This window comes from Anopheles coustani, chromosome 2, assembly GCF_943734705.1.
Source record: "Anopheles coustani chromosome 2, idAnoCousDA_361_x.2, whole genome shotgun sequence".
Taxonomy (NCBI): domain Eukaryota; kingdom Metazoa; phylum Arthropoda; class Insecta; order Diptera; family Culicidae; genus Anopheles; species Anopheles coustani.
The window spans coordinates 9662238-9684432 of NC_071289.1; the positions used below are offsets into that span (position 1 = coordinate 9662238).

The 22195-nt window shown below is 44.4% G+C and overlaps 1 protein-coding gene across 4 annotated transcripts in view; it reads right to left on the minus strand.

Annotated features, from left to right (window-relative positions):
* Positions 1 to 3262: 3262 nt before the first annotated feature.
* The window catches only part of LOC131267701 (leucine-rich repeat and calponin homology domain-containing protein), a 31541-nt gene continuing 12608 nt past the window's right edge, over positions 3263 to 22195 (minus strand). For 2 of the 4 annotated variants that reach the window (XM_058270636.1, XM_058270637.1), the window contains exons 3-9: positions 12840 to 12984; positions 12310 to 12679; positions 11705 to 12228; positions 10766 to 11635; positions 10441 to 10687; positions 10286 to 10363; positions 7431 to 8795 (exon numbers count right to left, since the gene is read on the minus strand). In XM_058270636.1, coding sequence (XP_058126619.1) covers positions 7503 to 8795; positions 10286 to 10363; positions 10441 to 10687; positions 10766 to 11635; positions 11705 to 12228; positions 12310 to 12679; positions 12840 to 12984 — 3527 coding nt within the window. In that variant the 3' untranslated portion in view covers positions 7431 to 7502. Of the gene's footprint in view, positions 4733 to 7430; positions 8796 to 10285; positions 10364 to 10440; positions 10688 to 10765; positions 11636 to 11704; positions 12229 to 12309; positions 12680 to 12839; positions 12985 to 22195 lie in introns of those variants that run through there. The other 2 variants (XM_058270638.1, XM_058270639.1) reach the window with 2 other exon arrangements.

The following is a 22195-nucleotide window of genomic DNA, read 5'->3' on the forward strand; positions in this document are numbered from 1 at the left end:
AGTCAAGTATACTCAAAATAAATACATTGCTAAATGTAGTTTTTTTAGCTTAAACCCCTAACAACCACGAGCCAAACATGATAAAAATCAGGAACGGCGAGTACAAATAGTAGAGAGTTGATTACAAGTAATTGATACCAATTGAAACTAGCATTTTTTGTTGAGCTATCGTAAAATTTAACAGTCCACCGATTTGTTGGAGAACAATCCGAACTCGACTGTGACTGTATCTGGTGAAGTCAAGTGTACTCGAGAGCTTCCACCACAAACCGGTATCAACGTTTTGAGTGAAAGCAGTAATTGAGTTAACTTTTTCTACTCTATTTTTGTACGTTTTTTTTTATCAATCCCTGAAGCTTTGAGGCTGAAGTTGTTTTATTTACAGATTTTGTACAGTTCAATAACAGATACACAAAAAAATATAGTATCGGCGAAAGTGTCAGTAAAACATGTTTAGCCAAGTTTATTTAATATTAAAGTTAATTTAACTTTAACTATTGGTTATAAACAAAGATTTACCATTGCCTATGGTCCTACTCTGTGATGTGTCTGTCTGTCTGAAGTGTAACTCAAAGAACGAACCGGAGAAAAGTAGTTAAAAAAAACCTTCCCTGTCAATGTGCTCGGCGAAAAACGTGTATGCCGATGAGCAGCATTTATTCCTTCAATCGGTGTAATCGAAATAATTCATCCATACTTTTATCTGCACCATGTGCTTCCTTCGAGTACCGACTGCTGGTCGGACATGCTTCCTACTGAAACGTTACATTTATTCCGCCTCAAGGGTCCACCACGATCGAATGGATCCCGTCCAGTCCGGATGGACTGCTGGTCGTTCGGAGCTTCTTCTGCCTCACCTTAAAGGCAGCTTCAGTGGCTGAATGAAGATTAAGATGCAAGCTCGGTAGGATTTTTATGCCGAATGGAAGTACACTTTGAGAGGCGCTTCCCTCACTCGCAACCGATCGACTGGGAAACGAACTTCGTTGTGAGTTTTTCAGTACCTTTTTAGCAGACACAAACCGGTAATGTACTCGCTCGAGAGGTTCGATCAAATTTCTATCACAAAGCTGCTGGATTAAATTGAAGCTTCAATGGATTTCAGTTATGTTCATTTTGCAGCAAATTGTATTCTCTCCTTCACTGTTTCAGGGATTCTAACAAAGAACGGCATAACGTTTAAACCTTGAAACCAGTACTCCGGTGGATACAGGAGCATTGTACGTCAGTTTTCAAAGAGTTTGTTTAAAAAAAGCAATTTTAACTTCTAATATAATTTTATTGCATTTCACAATCTAAAACATAGGACCTTTGAAGTAGTATTACTAAAATAAACACCCTTTGCATCGAGAAAACCAAATTACATCAAATGTATTTTTTTATCACAAGTACACAATACAATGATAGCATTTCACTCTAGGTTCACGGACGGCAAAAAAAATACACCGCAATGCAAAGCGAACGGTAATAGGACCATAACAGACCGAAACCTCAAAGAAAGCCACAGAAAAACCAGAGGGCTGAACTTTTGCAATTTACTTTTTGTCTTCCAAGCAACGCTTTCCCTCAAGAATGCGTTGTGCATTGGTGCACTTAGCATCCGGCAAAAGTTTAAATCGGCTTCATCCGGAGGAAAATTGAACAAATAAAAAACACGGCCCAAACACTGATCCCTGCGCGTTCGCTCTGCCTCAATGCCCGGAACTCTCATAACAATTCAACGTAATCTTATTTTTGTACTAATCTCAATTCATTTTCCAAAGTTGTTCCTTTGGCGGTTTTTTTTTTTGCATTTGCATTCCATAAGCATATAACATTGCAACTCAAAGCAACAGAGCAAAATGAAATGCGCTTTTTTTCTGTTGTGTATGACTTGCATAGTTGCAAGAAAATTATTCCATTCTTTGCCATTGGATTTTTTGCTCTTTTGCATTTCAAACTCTTCCGCGAGAATTGCGAGGGAAAAAAAGTTCATGGTATCTTAGTGTGGAAGCTTCCCCTGTACGATAAAGGAGAAAAGAAACCGAGATAACTCACAATGGAGAACAACATCTCGGAACGGAAAAGTTTAATTGAACGCTTATCCTGGCTGCAATATCAAGCAATATTCAAACAAGAATACGTTTAAGCACATGAAGTTGAGCGTGTATGCATAAACATACTTAATCATGGATAATAAAACGCTCTTGTTTACGAAATTCGTTGTAGAATGCCATGATATGGAATAATGAATACAATTTCTGAAGTATCATTTTAAAACAGGACGTTACTGTGCTTTTCTAAACCGAGGCTAAACGGCACTTTTCTTTGTAGAAAAGAATGTTGATAACCTCCCATTATTTATTCGGATTCTATAGGTTGAAGCAAAGATTTATTTTCGGCCCGTGTCAAAGAATGAAGCGTTACGAAACAAATCCCTTCGGAATGCAAATGAGTTCGATAACTTATTATCGGAAGCTCGGGGTCGCCTTCGCCATGGCGCAAACACATTCCGTACCAGGATATCCAAGACATATAGAAAGGAGTCTTCTCGTCCCAACGTCCATGAGATTGTGATCCGGCCAAACGAAATTACGACATTCCAGAAGTGGCCGCTACAGTCCACGCCAAGCTGTAGGAATGCATGCGTGTTATTTGGCAGAAGTTTATTGCTCGTCACCTTCTTCCCCCATACTACCCGGGGGAGGATGGGGAAATCTTGGAACATAGTTCTCTCGGGTCGAAGTTAGAGAAATAGCAATGGTGTTGGGGACGGAGCTTTTCAACGGAAGCAAAACATAAAATCCAGCTCACTGTCGGGCCGTGTCCAACACGGAACGCAACACAAAACCAATGCTGTCCGGCACATGTTCGGTTGGGAATTTGTAGAGTCGAATAAACGTCCCAGAGTATCCCAAACTCAAATCGTTTTGTTGTGCATAAGACTCCAATCGTGCTAACTTGTACGTGATTATTTATTTTCGAGTTTTAAATCTCTCCAAATTCGCATATGTTATTGAACTAATCTAAGTATGATTCAATAAAACATGGAGTAGTTTTCAAACAAACAAAGTACATTAATTTTTATGTGTAATGAAAGTCACTAAGCCGTGTCAAAATGATTTATAACATAAAATCAACTTTACATTCGGTTGTAAATTAAACGAGTGTTTAGTACAAATGAATGCATCAAAACACAACTCATTAAATGTAGATAGAAAATGTTTCTCACGGAATTGACAACCCGAGACGTAATAATTTAACCCGTAGGTGTTTTGTTTATTGTAAGAATTTTTATTGCATATTGCTTACGTTGATATTTATTCCTGTTTATTGCAATCGAAGTGTGACGAGATTAAATCCTTCGCTTAATACTTTTTTATGCCTTGGCATTCGTTTACACTCAAATCTCAGCCGACGGACCTCCACCAATCCAAGACTTGTAGTAGTTTGTTCAATTTGGCTTCACCTGATTGAGCTAAAGCAACCCAACACGCTTGAATGCGGTTTTTCGACGATCGACACTTTCTCCGTTTTCTATTTTCTATCAGACACAGTGCATTCGAGTTTGTCTACAATAAAATCACTCGCGATTGAATATTTGCGTAATATAGGAGAAACCTGAAGTAATGCAATAGTTTGATCTTTATCCTGTGAACTGGAACACCATTCCTACGCCTGCGTGTGCGAAGTATATTCCATTCCCGACGCTCGTTAAAACATTCTCTAAAACCTGTTTTTGATGGTCCTATTCATAGAATAGTTTCCGGTTTCCTCAAAATCCATAGCAAATTCAGACTTATCTTCATAGTTAGTACTACCCTTAACGGTTCTGTGTTCTAGGAGTTTCAAATTCCCTGGTTTTACTTTCTAGCATGGCATCATTTGTCACCGACCTTCTACACCTGCCCCTGTCGATATATATATTTGAGAGAACGCTTTGTAACACCAAAAAATGGGTTTACTATATTGAAAGGCTCTCGCCAATCGTACACTTCCTACCCTAGCATCCGATAAGCTGAGAGTTTGGGGTAAACAATACAATAAGTCTAGCCTTGAGAGCGGACTGAGGAACATTACTGCTTTTACGATCTACTGATCAGCATGGGAAAAAGGGGGAGTTGATCGAATAAATTAGATGATTTTATATTTTGTTTTTTGTCATAAATATTGTCCATAAACTCTACCGCTCGTGCAGCGAAACTGATTGTTAAACTAAACCAACATAAACCCGTCGAGAGAATGAGAACCTATGTACATATAATTACAAATAAAATGGATTTTACCACAGCGACCTACAACGAGACACAGAATGAATATAGGAAGAATAATTTTGAATGAGAAGTGCTCAATATGTTTAAATCCGCCAAACTTCGTCGTCCACCGTTGACAGCTTTCCTCCGGCGATTGTCATCAAGGAGTTCGGTAAACTTCGCCTCGACGGTGCATCGCTGCTGCCCGGCGGGGGATAGTTATTGTCCGAATCTCATGTACCGTTGCCGCTGACGGACGACGACAGTGACGACGAGGAAGGGCTGGACTTGGGCCCACCGGCACCGGCACCATTGCTGCCGGTACTGCCGGTACTACTACCTCCACTACTAAAGCTACTACTGCCGGTCGCGTACAGGTTGCGCGTGGGCGAGCGAACGTTCGCGGTCGGGTTATGATACTTGAGCAGCTCTACCACCGTTATCGCAACCTGCACTGTCCCGCGACCCTCCAGGACGTCCGCGGCGCAGCACAGTAGATTCTATAATGATACGGTACACAAGAGGAGAGCAGTGTAAGCTAAGCTGAATGACGGCAAGGACGTTCGATCCGTAGCGAGCGATCGATGATGAAGAAGGGAAAACCCTGATCTCTAAGGGTGCTACTAAATAAATATCCAAACCATTAGGGAACTCATTCGCAACTCAAGCGTCACTGGTTTATTAGTTTGCTCCAACTCAAGCCTTAACGTCAATCAAAAGAAAGCCGTTCGATCGGGTACTGGGATACATGATAAAGCTAGGCGCCACACGCGGTTTACGATTTCGTTACGTATTTCTTCCCTTTTCGTAAGCATAGTGCATCGTTTGAGTTTGAAATGATTAGTGAAAGATAGAACCATTGGTTCGTACAATTTCGATTCCTTCGGAGAATGATACGGTAAAACGATGTCGCTTTTCCAGCAAGATATATTGGAGGATACCGAAAGGATAGAAGGAAAATCGCATCTAAGAATAGATTCATTGCTGCCTCTTTACTTCCCTTCCATTCGATTACGTTCTTATTTACCATCAAAGTACGTAACTAGAGCACTTAACAAATAGATATAATTTAAGTACAACTAATAGCCTTTGCTTTCCTTATTCGATAATCGAAGAAGCCATGGAGCTGCCATAAATAAACAAGATCTTAAATTTTCAAACTAAGAGATTATCATGCGAAGGAATGATTTCGTTAAGTGTTTTTGTTTCCTTTGTGATGTAAAGTAATTTTAAATCCTTCCTTCTGATTGTATTTGTGGTCCTTTGGGTTATTTCACAATAAGAGACTTATTGGGTTTCGGTGAATGACGAACAAAATCAAGGGCACATACATTTCCTTTCATCTGCATCGGTTGACATTCAACAACTGTGGAGAGAATATTCTTCGGTTTTCTGCTATTGTTGGTGTTTGGGTATAACTAGAAACTTTTCTTGTGGCATTACAATAGAAAACGTTCTAATTATTATCATTATTGTACTCTGTAACTGAACCTTACGCAAACGCGTTGAGATTGCGCCATCTGTCGATGTTCGTGATTGGAAGTTTTGTAAACCGTACTACTCAAAGCTTACTTTGGTGTTCATACCAGTAACATTAAGACTACCCATCTATATCCTCCTACGAGTCCCTAAGGTCGGAATATTTCTGACAGTGCGATGAACTTGTTTGTAGTGTTCCTAAACAATAGAAGTTAAATCTATAAATGAATAAATTATAAATAGTTCTCTTACATTTAATACAATAAGGTAGGTGGAAATTAGTCATAAGTACTCGTAAGTCAATATAAAACACATGTTACGTTACTTTTGAACTCTGATTTTTTGGTTAACGTGTTATGTTAAACTATTGTGTGTTTGGAAATCTAGGTAAACCAGATGGAATGTCTTTAGCAGCCTATTTCTTTAGCAACACAACAAGCTGCCGTTTTGAACCTGTTGGCCATTAAACAAGCCGACTAGAAACCGAAACTGTACGTCTGTAGGTAAGTAAGACTTTAATGGATGCAGATTTCAAATTATTTCCAAACCTGGCGATGAAAAAAACATCGGAAAATTCACTCTCTATGCTACCTACGTTATTTGCTGCCTATGTGCCTTTTGCGAGAAGCGTTCGAGGTTTATCAGATCGATAATAATTAATCACTGAGATTAATACATTTCACTGAGAAATGGAAAGCACTGTACTGTTTGAATATATATCCTCCAAGATATATATATAGACATGATTAAATATTTCATTTATCGTAAGGCAACTCTTATGAAATTTTTCTTCACACTTCTGAATTTTCACCCAGTGGTATAGTCTTCTCCGAGATCTTCTCCCGTGTTTAATGTGAAGCGACATGTTTCACATGCACTTCAATCACTTCTTTTCTGCGTACGCAATAGTAACTTTTAATGTTTTGATTATAGATTGTTTGCCTTGTATCGACACTATTTAAACTCTTGCCCGTATGTACTAGAGCAGCACGGATTGGTTTAAGTGTAGAAGTTGAACTTTTGCTTCTTTTAACCCTACAATAACTGGCGTGAAGTTTGTTTGCTTTGCATTTACTTTCATGAGGGCGTAAATTAATGAATTGCAGAAACCAACCAATAAATAATTAAATAAATCAAATAAACACACACTATGAAATGAGCCTCTTTTGAACGAATCAATATGAACATAAACAAATTTAACTTGTCCTCTAGTGGATCCATCCAGACTATGGAGGTAAAAATATTTTTGTGAAATGGATTGCCAAATGTCTAAAATGATGACACGATTGAAAATGGTATCCACTTTATGTTCAAAAAGCTTTCTCCCGAACATGATGCAACGTAATTTGTGAATTTGAATGATAAAAAGCATTTAAATTTTGTAAATTAAACCACCCAGCGTGCATTATGAAACTTATCATGTGTGCACTTACCGCGAATGCTGCATTTTAGTGTATGCTTCAAGGAGAAATGTATGATCGATTTTACGGTGATGTTCTTTTAAGGATATCAGCGATCCATTTTAAGTGTACGATTGAATGAAAAAATTACCAAAAATATATATCCCATTCATACGAATGCTATCATAGGATATCAGCAGCATTGCTGCTACAATTATTTTAATTCGTTCGTACATAACTATGTGTTCAAGAAATAAAGAACTTAAAAACTAAATGAAACAGTAATCGGAAAATAGCATCAATGAATAAATACATTAAATATGTGAAAATATAAAAATACACGAATGATTGCAAATGCCATTGAAACACTTTTGGACAAAACAAAACCTAATTACGAAGACAATGGATAAAAATAAAGATAAACAACAGTGAAAATGAACGTTCCCAGGCACAAAATAGTTGAAATCATGGGATGTTCCGATTCACGGCGTTGCTCAGAAACCTCATGAAAGCAGTGGGGGTCACCGGTTGTGTCTCCCGCTTTCTTTTCATCGCCTTTATATTCCTCGGTTGTAGCAAGCTCTTCCGGTGATTGTTGTTGTTTTGCGGACACCGATATCTCACTGTTCAGTATCTTCCGTCCACCCGATGCTGCGTTTTCAAAAAACTCTATTCGCTTCGTAACAACCTTCTGCCGTCCTGCGTTGGTTTCTTCCTCTTCGTCCGTTTGTGTGATGTTGAAGTTTTCGTTTCCTCCGTCTACCGCCTTAGCGCCAGTGAGCGGCTGCTCGGTGGTTGGTGTGTCCAGGTCGTTGGATGAAACAGTAGCACCCATGTCGGGGAACATCCCACCCACGATCGGTTGGGCGTTGGTGGGAGTGAACGCATCGCAACCCTCTTCCGCTTCGTTTTCCATGCCATTCGGACAATCGTCGTCGCACGATGTAAGGCTCGTTTCGGAATCTTCATACTCCCGCAGTTCGCCATCGTCCGTGCGACAGCGGAATTTACCAATGTCGCTATCGTACTCGCATTCTTCGATAATTTCGTTCAAATTCGATTGCATATCCCCGGCAGCACCACCGGTTCGCTGACTCCGGCGATTGCTACGGGACGAGGGAAATTTCCGCTTCCTTCCGCCGTTGGGCTTCGACGAGTCGCATTTGCGGAGATCCAACGTTACCGGAACGTTGCGACGATCCTCAACGATTTGCCCTGTAAAGGACACCTGTGAAGAACCATGCATTGCTACTGAGGTAAGGAGCCCGGGCTGTGCTTGAGCGGCCGCTAGGTCACAATCAAAACTTTTCTCTGGGACTGTTGAGCTGTTGGTGTTGGTTGCAGCAGCCGGTGGTATGGCGCACACGGGCACCAGTGGCCCAATCGTGGGCGGTGGTGGTGGCGGTGGTGATCGGGGACGTCGCAGTAAGCCGATGGCCGATAAACCCGGACCAATACCGGGTGCGGCCGCCACCGCCGTAGAGGTCGTCGAAACGCTCAACAAGGCCGCTATCGTGCGATACATCGCTAACGGGTTTGGCGGTCGTAGGGCCACACTTGAACCCTGCCCTCCCCGTCCTTCCTCTTCATCGTCCGCTGCCCTTGTGCCACTCGCTTCCAACGATGTCAACGTGGGTTCGGCCGTGGTTGATGGAACGATGTCCTGACAGGAGCAAATCAACTCCTGCAACCAACACCAATAGCAACAGGATAGAGAGAGAAGAAAGTTAGTGCGCGTTGACGCCTGTTCTGCTGTTTTGTTTAGGGCTAGTGCCTAGTTCTAATGCTAATGTTGCTGCTCATTGCTGAACGCAGCCGATCCAGAGGCAGCAACTTGTCAAATGTTTTCCGCACATATTGCCTTCGGCGCGCTTTCTTCACTAGTCCAGCCCTCTTTCGTTACCACTATTTACAACTATATTATTTACAAAGAAAGCTAACTCAAAGAGCATTATGCTTACGCAACATATTTAGCGCGTTTTTGTCATTTAACAAGCAGTGTATAATCATAATCTTTCTCTATCATTTTTTCCAGCACAGAATGATGACTACGAAAGGATACCCGATATAAGTAGGATTATGCTCGGAAAGGATCTGGTTCATTTCCCTTTGTTTAATCGTAGCTACATAATACGAGTGTATAGTGAGAGACATGTTTTCTTATCCTCCACAGGATATGTATATGAGTTCTTGAATAAGTATGATGAAAAAGTAGAAGTAATAATTTTTAAGGAACCATTTCTTATATTACTTGTTAAGTGTTAACATGAATCTTCTTCGTTTAGATCGACATAAATAGTGCCTATTTAGCGTGCGCCCAGTTATTTAAAGGTGAATTGCGACATAGTTTCGTTGGTGCATTTGAAGCGTGTTTAAATTTTTAATAACACTTTTTAATTCAATAATCGTTGGATTCTTAAACAAGAACATAACAAAGGAAAGTCCTAAATCAGTGGTTTATGTATACGTCTTGTAAAAATAGGAATTTTGATTGCCCACAACGAACAATGTAGAAAGTAAAGGATCTTAAAAAATGTGAAACGTAGCGAATTTTTTTATTCGTTTCAACGAGGGTTCTGCAAAAAACAGTTATCACTTTCCGTCTATTTAATTCAGGACTTCCCTTAAAAAAAGGTTGGCAAAGTATAGGGTCGCCAAGAAACCATTCTTTAAAGCTCTTTCAATAACTTCAATTGCAACCAATTCAAAGTAAAAAAAACGAAAAAGATAACAGCTACTGTAATCAGTTTTCAATTTCTTTCTTGCATTCAGATTCTAAAATGTATACGATAAGAATATTGCCAATTAGTTGTGAGCAACGCTATGGAATTAACTATTTAGCTTGCAAAACATTATAACGCACATAAACAAACGTCTAAGTGTCGAGAGACAAAATTTAAACAATCATAAGATGAGGCGCCATTAGCCAGAACGGAAAAAGGGAAGAAAAGATAGCTATGAAATATTCAATACATTACAAAACCAGGCAGAACAGAAGTATGACAGCCTTTGAACCAATCAACCAACAGCCCGTAGAATAAAAACCACCCAACTAGGAAACATAGGAAACTGAAGTTGAGTAGTGTTACAAAAGGATCGTTTAAAATCATGTTGATCATGGTTTTTGGAAAGAGGACATACTGTGCGATTGGAAAATGTGAAGAAGAAACCCACCTCATCAACGCCGATCCTGCGACATGCATCGAGAAAATAGTCCACATTCCTTCGACATCGCGCCATCGTTAGCTTGGGCTGTTGTGTGACAAGACAAAAAACTCATTGCAGTATGGTTCTCGAATTATACAAAACTTTTACTCTCTGTTACTTACCACCGCAGACGATGGAACGTGGATGCTGCCGACCGAGCGGGGTCGCACGTGGTTTGCGAGGTGACACAATACAACACCGTCCATCAGGGCCGGCGCAATATCCTCGGGGAGTGACATTTTGAGGCGTGTTTCGATGATTTGCCGCAACTGTTCGATCAGTTCCGTTTCTTCCTTTTGCTTGTCAAACTCACGGCGCATTGTAAAGCTTAGCTTTTCCGTGGGTACGTCCCGGTTCCAGGAGACAGTCCTAAAGCGATAAAAAAAATTACGATAATATTAATATTCAAACAAACACACCCACAATGTTCGTTCTACAATTATTTACTTATTCGTTTTCTGTCCAGGTTTAGCGTTATTGACGTATCCCACGGTTGCAGTTAACGGCTTCTGGCCAGCTTGCACCGGTGAAGTTAATCCCCCGCCATTCGGTGCAGTTGGTTTCGGTATTGACGAGGGAGGGACATTGTTGTGGGTAAGAATTCCGCTTGTCGTTTTGCACGGACTGTTCGGTTTGACGTAGGCATATTCCTCGCTGCCCGCACGACTGCCGGCTCCCGCCAGCGATGACGTCTTTCCCGATCCATTCGCTAGTGGAATTTTTCCCTGCGTACCATTACTCCCGGCCACGGAACTGGAGCCGGCACTGAACGACGGATGGTGATTGCCATTCAGATGGGTTGGCGATGGCTGTTGGCTTTGGTGTGTCGAGCTAATGTTCCGCGACGGAATGACCTTCTGCACGGGACGTTTGTTGGGTGTGCCGCCGCCGCCGCTGGCCCCTTCTTCGTGTGCCGACCCTTGGCCACCGTTGCGGTTAGGAGAGAGAAGCGGACTGGAGTGATTGGCACCGCCCGCCGTGTGGGTACCGTTTGCGTTGATTTGGTTCATTTTTTGCACACTCCCGGCGTGATGCGGCGAAACGGGAGAACTTTGGCTGCTGCTGCTGTACACGGATGAGGACGAGATGGACTTGGTGTATGGCGAAACGTTGCTCACCGGTGAGTCGGTTGCCGAGCCGCCGCTGTCCGGTGTTAGCGGTTGATCCTTGCTCCGGTACACCGAGTCCAGGTTGCGCTGCTGCCGCAGGGCCTCTTTGTACTCGCGGTACGTCTGGTAGTTGGAGAGTGCGCGCGCCTTGTCGTCTGCCTTTGTGCCATCAGGTGTGATCAGGTCTCCCTCGGGAGAAATATCGTTGCTACGATGGAAAGAGAATATTATGTTACTAAAACTGTCCGTATCCTTACATAGCTTTATAACCCCATACCTATTGTTGTTCGACAGCTGCTTCCGATCCTGATGTTGCTCCTGCTGAGCATTCTTCCTGAACTCTTCCTCCCAACACACCACACCACCGGCACCTTCCGCTATGGCATCGTTCAAGCCACCACCGGCTGAATTGTGAGCCGCTAGAGAAACCTGCTGTCCACCTGAGGGCAGAGTAGAGGCAGTATTATGGTTACTCCCGATGCCACGCGGCAGTGTCGTGAAACCAGAGTGCAAGGGAATGGGGGACCATTTGGGCGATGAGGTGCTTGGTAGGTGTTGTGCATCTTCCTCGTGCATCCATCGCTTACCCTCGAACCCACCGTCGCTGGTGCAGTAGCCGGAGTCAACGTGGGCGCGTCGATTCCGCTGGTGAGTGTCCAGCAGCGAGTTGCCACTGTTCTTCCCAGCCAGCGCGGTCCGACGCAACGTGGCGTGCCCGTCCAGGCCGGTTTTGGTTTTCTCTTCCCGTGCCGCCACCGTTTCGAGATACTTGAAAACATGCACCAGTCCACGTACGCAAAGCTATGGGAAAGGATGAAAAATCACAATTATAATGTTGTCTTGACCATGATAGAAAGATAATCTGATTGCAGCACAACTTACACTGGCCGGCGGAGAAGTGAGCGGATTGTTGCACAGTTCCAAGTCCACCAGCGAGCTCATCTGCCGAAGTTCGACCGGCAGTGTGGCAATCTTGTTGCTACTGATGTCCAGAAATGCCAGCTGCAGGCAGGTGAGATCACGAGGCAAGTAGACGAGCTGATTGCTGCGCAGATTCAGCGAACGCAGACTGCGAAGATCGCCCATCCGGGCCGGAAGATGCGTTATTTGGTTGCACGCCGCATCCAGCTCGGTTAGCTTGTCCATCCGACCGAGCTCATCGGGTAGTGTCGCCAGCCGATTGTTGGACACCAGTAGGACCTGCAGAGGTAGGGTGCAGATTTCGCGCGGTAGCGCGGAAAGTTGGTTGTTTCTGGAAGGTGGGGGGAATAGAATAAACATATTGCATTCATTAGCATACGATGGTTAAGTTAATCACAACTGCAACGCCATCGGAAATTCCCATAACGATCTATGTTCGAAAACAATAAGTTCGATTCATTAACCCCAAGTTGTTTGCCCCAGTTACCTACCTTAAGTCTAAGTACGTAAGCGAGTGTAGGCCGCGGATTGTTTCCGGAACCGAGCGGATGGTGTTGTGGTAGACCAACAGGCGCTCGAGAAACGCTAGACATGTGATGTCGTCTGGAAGCTCACAAAATCGATTGCGGGAGAGATCTGGAAGTAATAATGGAGAGATTTGGTTTCATTAGACATGTTATATAGCTAGAGGGTAACATAAAGATAACCAGGTTGAACATAGTTACAGACAAAGTGAAGGTTCATCAAGTTCAAAAAGGTCTCTTCTCCCAAATACATGAATCACCAATCATCACAAATCGATAATAAATTTATCAGCAATAAAAATATTCTTTCGTAAGACAATTTGGCTTGCAAGCGGTTCCCTATTTGAACGTTTGGCTCCAGAATACCCAAAACGATTGATATGACCTTCCAACCTGGTATATATCGCGACGTTACTGGGCAATAGATCCAATTATCTGCACCATCGCACTTCCACTAGCAACAAAGTAGAACGAATGCGGGACAATCACTGGACAATGGGCACAAGAACCATATCCTGGACTGAGATTTTGGGTATTCAAATGCCGATAACATAAGCCGATCCAGAGCAGCCAAAGTTGTGGTGAGGATCGTCGGATGTCGGGATCTGCTACATGCAATATGTTTATGATTTATGATTCCGGTTTTAGTTATTTCAATGCTTCATAAAGACATACAACATCCATAAAACTTAGTGCACGTATTTTTATGTTATTACTATGAATGGGAATTCGTTTTCCTTGAATTTTCAAGTGTACTTGACATTTCTGTAGTAAAGTGTCTGGATTACATCCTATGCATAGTAGTTTACATTTTCATTTGACTGTGTTATTCAACTGTCATAATAACACATTGATCGTACTTATCGGCATGGCGATGATCGTAGATCATCCCTTCAGTCCATGATGCATCAACACTGACAGCATACGAAGGAGGAAAGATTAAAAACAACATAAACGTGTAGGACCGACACACCACCACTATGATATGGATGCAATTTCTCTCGGATGGTGAATGCATTTCTCTCCCAGTTAAAACTTACAGCATGATGCAGTTCTCCCTTACCTCACCACCTGGCCTTGCTTCCTGTCCCCTTCGTTGCCATCGCTCGAAACAGGTTTTATACATCGTTTTCCCTTTCACACGCGACCGACAGCATAATGTTGCTCCCATCGTCACCGTTCTAGCGGCTACCCCCCTCCTCTCCGTTCTCTCACACCCGGCCGACACAGATGAGCGGGCACAGCATCACGCACACAGGCGCACGGAAAACATGAACGAAGCCCGTAACCCTCGGTTCAAGGGTTCCCGTCCCAATCCGCGCCGTCGCCGTCGCGCATATGTTGTCCCCCGGGCCGTTTGCTATGTTCTTGGTTCTTTCCCGCTGTGACACACCACAGTCCGGCACACACACAACAAACGTCGACGGCGGCGTGTTGTGTGCGTACAAACCGAGGGAGACCATTCACCGTCTCGCCACGGTACTACACTCTTCCTCCGGATCACCGAAGACGGCGGTCTCGCGCGTTCACCGCAAACAACGGCAAACGGTACGACGACGGATGAAAATGGTATTGGTGCTCACAAGCCGGGCGACAGTCACCGTGGATTCCACACTCCGGGGTTAGCATGCGTCGTCTTCTCGGTCGTATCGCGGGCTCTACTAAAAAATCCTCGTTCCAAGCTCGCGGATTCGTGCCTCAACAACAACAACGTCCTCCATTTGTTGAGTGTGTGCTATTCTAAGTGCAATCTCGTGAAATAACAACTTCCGGCCATCGTCTACTAGAAACGCGTCCCTCATCGTCGCCAAGGTATTGTGTGGATGGAGAACATTTCGCTACGAGCTTCGCGGACGTGATCGCCATATTCCGGGCCCTTAGCTGCAGGAGGTTCGCAAAACGGAAACGGCCTCTGCATACCAATGTGACTTCCTGCGACATCCCACACCGTGCAAATGCAAACGGTTCCATCGAGTGGTGTGCGTGTGTGTGTTTCCATTCGTCGTGCAGTTAAAAAATAGCATTCCTTCCGCGGATCTACAAATAAAGTTCTACAACCAATCCTCCTACCACCTAAAACAAGACGAAGAAAACAAAATAATCTGAGGGGTGCCGTAAACGGAACTGTGTGTGCGCGCGCATGAGTGTGCTGAGGATCGATAGCCGAGGGTGATTATTATTTTAAAAGGGAAAATTGCAACCAGGAATCCAACATCCAAAGCGATTGTGTCAGCATCTTCTCGCGATCGGTACGCGACGAAGCAAGATCAACACTTCGTCGGCACGGGCAACATAAACAACATCATCAAACCACCACGGGATATGGCGTACAGGCGGCAGCAGCAGCATTATCTCTTCCTTTTGGGAGGATGTGAGTATTTGTTTTTACCTGAAGGTTTTTTTTTCTTAGCTTCTACCCTTGGCTTCTCGAACTTGTAGAAACAAGCCGTTCTTCTTCTCGCTGTGATAAGACTCACCGTCTACAGGTATACATAAGTTTCCTCCTCACCATTCGTGCCCCCTGGGAAACCCAGATATCCCACCATTAGGACTGAAGAGACGACGACGAGCGTTTGTGTTGGTTCCCACCTTCGGTTGAGATCAGCATTTTTCTCAGGCATTTTTTGATACCTTTTCTTCAATTCCTTCGTCTCACTTGACTTGCTTCGACGCGGACGGACGGAAGGTGCTGGGAGAGCTAGGTGTTGTATATCGTGCACAAGATTATGATCCTTTGTTTGACCCCGCTCGTCCGAGACGCTGCACTGGCGTTTGAATCATCGACGCGCATGAAGAAGATCGCGAGAAGATTCCGAGGATACAACCTTCCTTCCCCTTTGCGACGCCTTGTGGTTCGTTCAAGCGAAGAAAACCTGTTTCTCTACATTTCTGTTCTTCTCCGGTTTCTCCTTTCCGCATGCCGTTCAATCTACCGCCGGCCTTCAGTGACCCTCGTGCTCGGAACGCTCGCTGGTATTGGTGCGGCCGCCGCAGGAGTCGGTGGGAGTGCGGGTGGCGGCGGTGGTGTTGGTGGCGGTGCTCGAGGATCAGGTCTCTACAACTATGGCTCGTACGGGGGAGCAGGGACGGGTCAGTCCAGCGGCCTTGGAATGCGTCGCGGAGCCGGCGCTTATGGACCTCCGATTGGCCTTGGAAATCCGCACGACGGGTCGCGATACCTCCTGCCCGGCCAGGGTGGCCCGATGTCCGGATCGTCGGTGGCACCGGGCGGCACGCCAGGCTCTGGCCCGTCCGGCAAGTCCGGGCGTCTGTCGGCCTGGGGCATCATCACGATCGTCACGTTCGTCATCCTGATCGGAGCCGGCGCGTACTGGGGATTCATCTGCTACCCGTTCTTCTGCAAGAAGGAACGCAACTACAACATGATGATGAACATGTCGTCCGCCACCACCGCCACCCCGTCCACCCGGTCGACCGAGTTCGAGAAGCTGGACCACTGCTGCTCCAAGTCGACCACCTCCACCCGGAGCAACGATACGGGCATCAGCAACATCTAAGGAGACATAAAATAACCCCCCTCCATGGGGATCGTGGATGGCCGTCGATCGACCAGCCGAAAAGTGCTTGGAAACGATCGATCTTGACCTTCGTGTGAACAACTTGGCATTAATCAAACGGTCGGGAGCCGAGAAGACAAACACATTATGCTTGCCCCCAAAACCATACACAAAACTTCGAAAACGACCGCCGTGTTTCATTCCTAGACTCAAAAGCATTTCTTTTGAATGACTGATTTTTATCTACTGCAATAAAATTTTCTACTTTCTCCGTGTGGCAAATTAGTGATGCATTTATCCGCGTAAGACGGAGCAGAGGAGGACGTTCTGCTCCCCCCCTTTTTTTTAGAGAGACAAGTGATAGTATGCGAGATAGGTATAGGATTTGCTGGATGCATTCGATAGCAGATTAGATAGATATCAAGTATTAACTACGTAGTAAGAATTTGTAATAAAAAAAATGGAATAAATAGAGAACAAATATTTTCATGCCCTTTTTTTACTGGGGAAAAACACGAAACAACAAGATTTAAAAAAGGAAAGAACAACCGTGATAAGGCGGATATAAAAAATCATTAAAACTATGTGAAAGAAAATTAAATTTTTCTAGGAAATTAAGTGCAATATAACAACTGAATGAACGTTGAAGTAGAAAACCATTGTGATTCAAATCTCTTTGAGCATTCACACTTTTCAAGTCTTCAAGGGACTGTGAAAGAGTGGAAGAAAGCACTCTACTTTCTGGTCAAAGCGCATGTGGCACAAAAAAGTGACCAGATAACTTGTTTACGGTGTGAACAACGGATCACCTCCCGAATGAGGGGAACACTTCTTGCTGCCAGTGTTAATGTCTGCTCTATTTAGGCTGACGCTACACCACATTTGACACCCTTACCCCATTTGCGACAGCATTGCCATGAGTTTCGCAACTCTAATCCCCTTCCCTGGCGGGTTTTTTCGGCCCTCAGGGGATAAATCCATACCACCACCTTCCCATGGACCAATTCCGCCGGATGCAGCTGTTGCTGCAGGAAGTTCGTTCGCACCGCGATTTAAATCCCGCAAAACCCACATAATTTGTCATTGAATGTAAATTGGCCTCGGCACCGTATGTGTGTGTGTGTCCGTTCCTGTTTTATGCGATTCCATGGCGTTCCATTTGAGTCGCGTTTGTGCAACAATAAAACGCGAATTTCACCACGCAGACGCAGACGCCGACTGTGACAATGGGCACACCGGAGGAAAGTGACATACGGTCGGATGTCGTAGGATGTTGGTTGGTTGATGATCGTATCTGAGGATCGGCTCATCCCACGCGACCGATTCGAGCGGACTGACAATGGCGTTCTATTCTCTGCGGTATGTTTTATTTAATGCCAGACGCATTTGTATGCAGCAGTTAACGGTGTCACGGTTTTGCAACACACGACGGATTTAAGATCGTTGTTTTATCTTCGAGATTGACGTGGTTTATGGAATGTCTGCAACTGGAGGCAATCACCGTTCCATTTCTGATCAATCATCCTACATTAAATATGTCACAAGAGAGATCCGAAACAATGACACATGTAATTTATAATACGACAAATATAATACAATTTTTGTCTACGGATGCTGTCTCCATAAAAATTGTATCAAAAACATGAATTCATTAGTTTAAACCTTTAGATCAAGAGGATTTCCTTCCAAACTTCAAAATTGTATATAAAACGTCCTAACAAACCAAACATAAATATAACAGAGAGGAAAAATAAAATGAAACAATTCACCTCTACTGCGGCTGTCGCTGGAAACATTTGTCCACATTTTTCTCTTCGTTCTTGTTTCGCGCTTAGGGATTAGGGTGCAACCAATATGAGGCTCCCGACGGAAAGATAGGGTGGGTCAAGTTCAAGAAAATGATTTTTATTCCTCGAAATCGAAAAACGTGCTCCCATCCCGTCCGTGGTGTTTGCTTTCGGAGCGAAATAAGACGAAAACGGGAAGAAACCTCCTTCGGCAGAAAGGGCAAACTTTGTGCCCTCGGGAAAGAAGCAATGATAGGCCCGCAGGTTCATGGCACCATGCCACATGGCACATGGCTTTGCGCTCTTTGAGCAACGTTGGCCAACCCTCTCTATGCGGTGTGGGCTACACAAACGTCGCCCCGTTTTAACCTTCGGAGGGTTGCGGACGGTTTATTCGGCCAACATCAACATCCACACACATCATCCGCAACCCTTGAATCCACCCAATAGAATAATTTCGCCATTCGGAAATGGGGGAGAGGGTAGGCAAGTGCCGTTTCTACCATTCCAGAGTAATCAAGTGCACTGCGACGGCGATAAATAGGCGAAAATGTGCACCAAACAACACAGTCTGCTGCCGACAGGCCCGTTTTCCGGAGGGTCGGTCGGTGGCGATGGGATATTTATGATAGGGAGAAAACGAACCACCGGAAGGTTTGTCTATTCCCTAGCAGGACACTTGTTAAATTCAGGGCCGGTGCGTTCGCTTCGCATGAGCTGGCAACTGCTGCGTCGGAAACAGCTTTAATTAACGGCGATTGCAGCATTGTTGCGTTCCCGGTTTTACCCTTGAAATAGATGGTTAAATATATTCAATTTGTTTCCTCCCCTTCAACTAGTTTAAAATAATAGCATGGCATGAAAAAACTCTCACGTAGCTATCACGATTAAAACATGTTTCGAAACTGTACGATTGTAGCAAAGGTCAACTAAATAACTCGTTCAATCTCATCCTTCACATGCAATCTTATGCTCGGTTGTATTCAAATGAGAACGATTAAATTTTCACAACTGTTTTCACTTGAGGATGTGTCGATTTTCATTTTCATCTTATTACATAATTTATCAGGTACGTCATATGCAGCCAACACCGTGTGGAAACTAATCTCGTAAACGGGTGTAATTATTTATATCGTACCCACTTACTCAAAGGGGAGGATTCCGATGGGTGAGAAGAAAGGAAAGATAGCTTGGACATGCAGCTTCGATGCATATTATGCATTCATGATCACTTTGCATGCTAGGCATAATTAATTCATACGCTATTACCTCAGTATCCTCTCGCAAAATAGTACAAGAAGATCTTCTTGTCTACCAGAGGTTTTAAAGGCGAATCAAAAGTGGTTATCAACTGTTGCGTCAAAAGAAAAGAATTAAAAGTGTAGTAACTTTTTTATGTGCAACTGACAAATGATTACATTTCTTGAGAAAACTTTCATGAACATTGTGAAACGTTGAAATTGAAATCCAGTTCTAAATACTCGAATCTGCTGCAATGCGGGCAACATTCGTTGAAGCGTTTCAAGGGAAAATATTGATGTGCCTCCCAAGGGTAACCTAATTACAGCAGGAAACCGAAATAATCTAAACATCTTTTCCTCATTTAGGTCATATCATCGCGTTGATGGCCAGCGGATCCACACATTTCATCAATCGCTCGCTCGGCCAACGGCGCTGTCCAACCAAATAAATACTACTCCACACCACATGGCCCTTTTCCCTTCCTTCTTTCCGGTCGCTTCGAAAGAAACGAAACATACAATGGTTCTTCTTGGATGAAGCAAAAGGCTACAAAATGCCCTTTACAGATTCCCAGGCACGCAATACAATTTGTCCAACCGCTTTTACCGAACAAACCGTACGGCGCTGGTTTCATAAATCACCCCCGGACGATCGTCTCCGTCAGCATCACCACTTACGAGTGGTGCATATGTGTCTATTGAAGGCAAATAAGGAAGCTCTAAAACGAGTGCATCCCGCAATCTAATTAGCGCCGATTGTTTACGGTCGGCTAATGTTTAACCCTCCACCACGCGCCTCGTCTCCATCGAAGCCAGGGTAAACCAATATACCAACAACCGGGTGCTGCTTCACACACGCGTCTTGATCGTGGGAAATTGAAGTAAAACTAATGCGTGGTGTTATTTACACGACTTTTACCACATGATAATCAATTGGAAGGGAATCAAACCCGCAGATTGTTTCGTTATACATGCACATAAACAAAAAGATGGTATCTTCTGCTGAATCCGATGGTATATTTATGGCTTCTATCAGGTTCACCCGTGTCATTAGCCCGCAAAGCTCGCCAAATGGATGGTGGAAATACCATTCATTACCAGCCGTTTCGACACTAATGTTGTGCCACCCCCACTCGGCGTCGGAATGCAACATACAAGAGAAAACCATGTGGGCTGGCTGGTGCTTCTTGTAAACCACACCTGTATGCCATTCGCAACGGGAACTAGAGCTCTCGCATCGTTCCGTTCCGTGCCATCGTTCGATAGAAGACAAGCGCCCGAAGACAATCTAATCAACCGGGCAACCAAACACCCGCACACGTTTGGACAACGCCTAGAAAGCACGCCCGTGTAGCAAACAGTAACACGCAATCTGCTCTGCTCCCCCTCGTGCGTGGTGGTGCTTCGATTACGACAACATAGGCGTACCGGATCCGCCGAGCAAGCATGGCGCGCTGGAGTAACGAAAACAAAAACTGGAACACGATCGCCAACGAGTCGACGTGTGTTTGGCCTTTTCCAGGCCAATGCACTTACGCCTACACACCGATGCTTCGCCCAAGTCCGGGGAGAAACGCAGCCGGACCCTAAAGATGCAACCAAACATCGTAAAAAACTCCCCCCCCCTCCGCTCCCAAAGGGGTTGTGTGTGGTGTGTGATCGCCCGAAAACCCGCCGCCTTTTGAGACCCACCAAACCAGAGGCACCGGAGAGGATGGTTTTCCCTTTTCCCGGCGGGACCCGAGGAAAAACCGAACCATCATGCTGCGGCAGAGTTGTGCTGCGCTATAAATAAACCTTCGCCTCAACGTCAGCGAGCATTTCGGAGGGGGTTTCGGGGCCCCGGCCGGTTTTGCTACATCAATTTCCGGAGAAAAACAAGCGCGGCTTTGTCCGAGGGAATGTGGCCCCCATATGCGCGCGTGTCCCCCACCGGAGAAAAACCACATCCATCCAGTGGGGGTTTTTCTTCCTCCCGGAGCCATGCCAAAGTGTCAAATATTGGCGCGCGCGTGCTATCGGCTTCGTCATTGGATCGGAGGCGGTTGTCAATTTGTCAAACCAAGCATTTTCGAACGCTGTCCGACGGATGAAGGTCACCCGGGGATATCCGATTACAACCGGCGAGCGCATTTTGGGCAGGTGGGTTTTTTTGTGAAAAGTCAATTTTAAATCCAATCGAACTGATCCATCATACCAAAGTCCTGGAAAGTTGGGCTCAGCAATTGTGAGGTAAGAAGAAATGTCATTTTATAGATTGTGAACAGCCTAGAAAATGTTAAGAAAATCACCAACATTGAATTAATTGATTAAAAATAACTTAAAGTATTCTTCTTCTTCTTCTTCTTGGCGCAAACGACCATGTTGGTCATGCCTGCCCGTTAAGGGCTTACGAGACTTTTACCCTTTGAGAACGTGGATAGTCAGTCCGTCCTCTCGTACAGGGGAGGGTCCGGTCTCGGTTGGGATTCGAACCCACGCCGTCGATGTGGTGAGCCCCGCGCTCCAACGGCGGAACTCCAACGAGTCTAGAGCGTTTGACGAGTCAGAAAACGAAGCAGGGAATCGCCGTTCGAGATAACATAATCAGTTCATGCTCTCGATGCAGTTTGTGGCATGAGCTGTTGTGTACTATAAAACTATGGGTTACCCAGGAAGAATATGTTTTTGCAAAGTATATTTGCGGTTAATTGGCTCAGTGTTGGTGATGATTTACACGTTATCGCTCAGAACACATTATCAGATGTAGTTCTTTGTATTTCTTGCCTTTCCGAGCC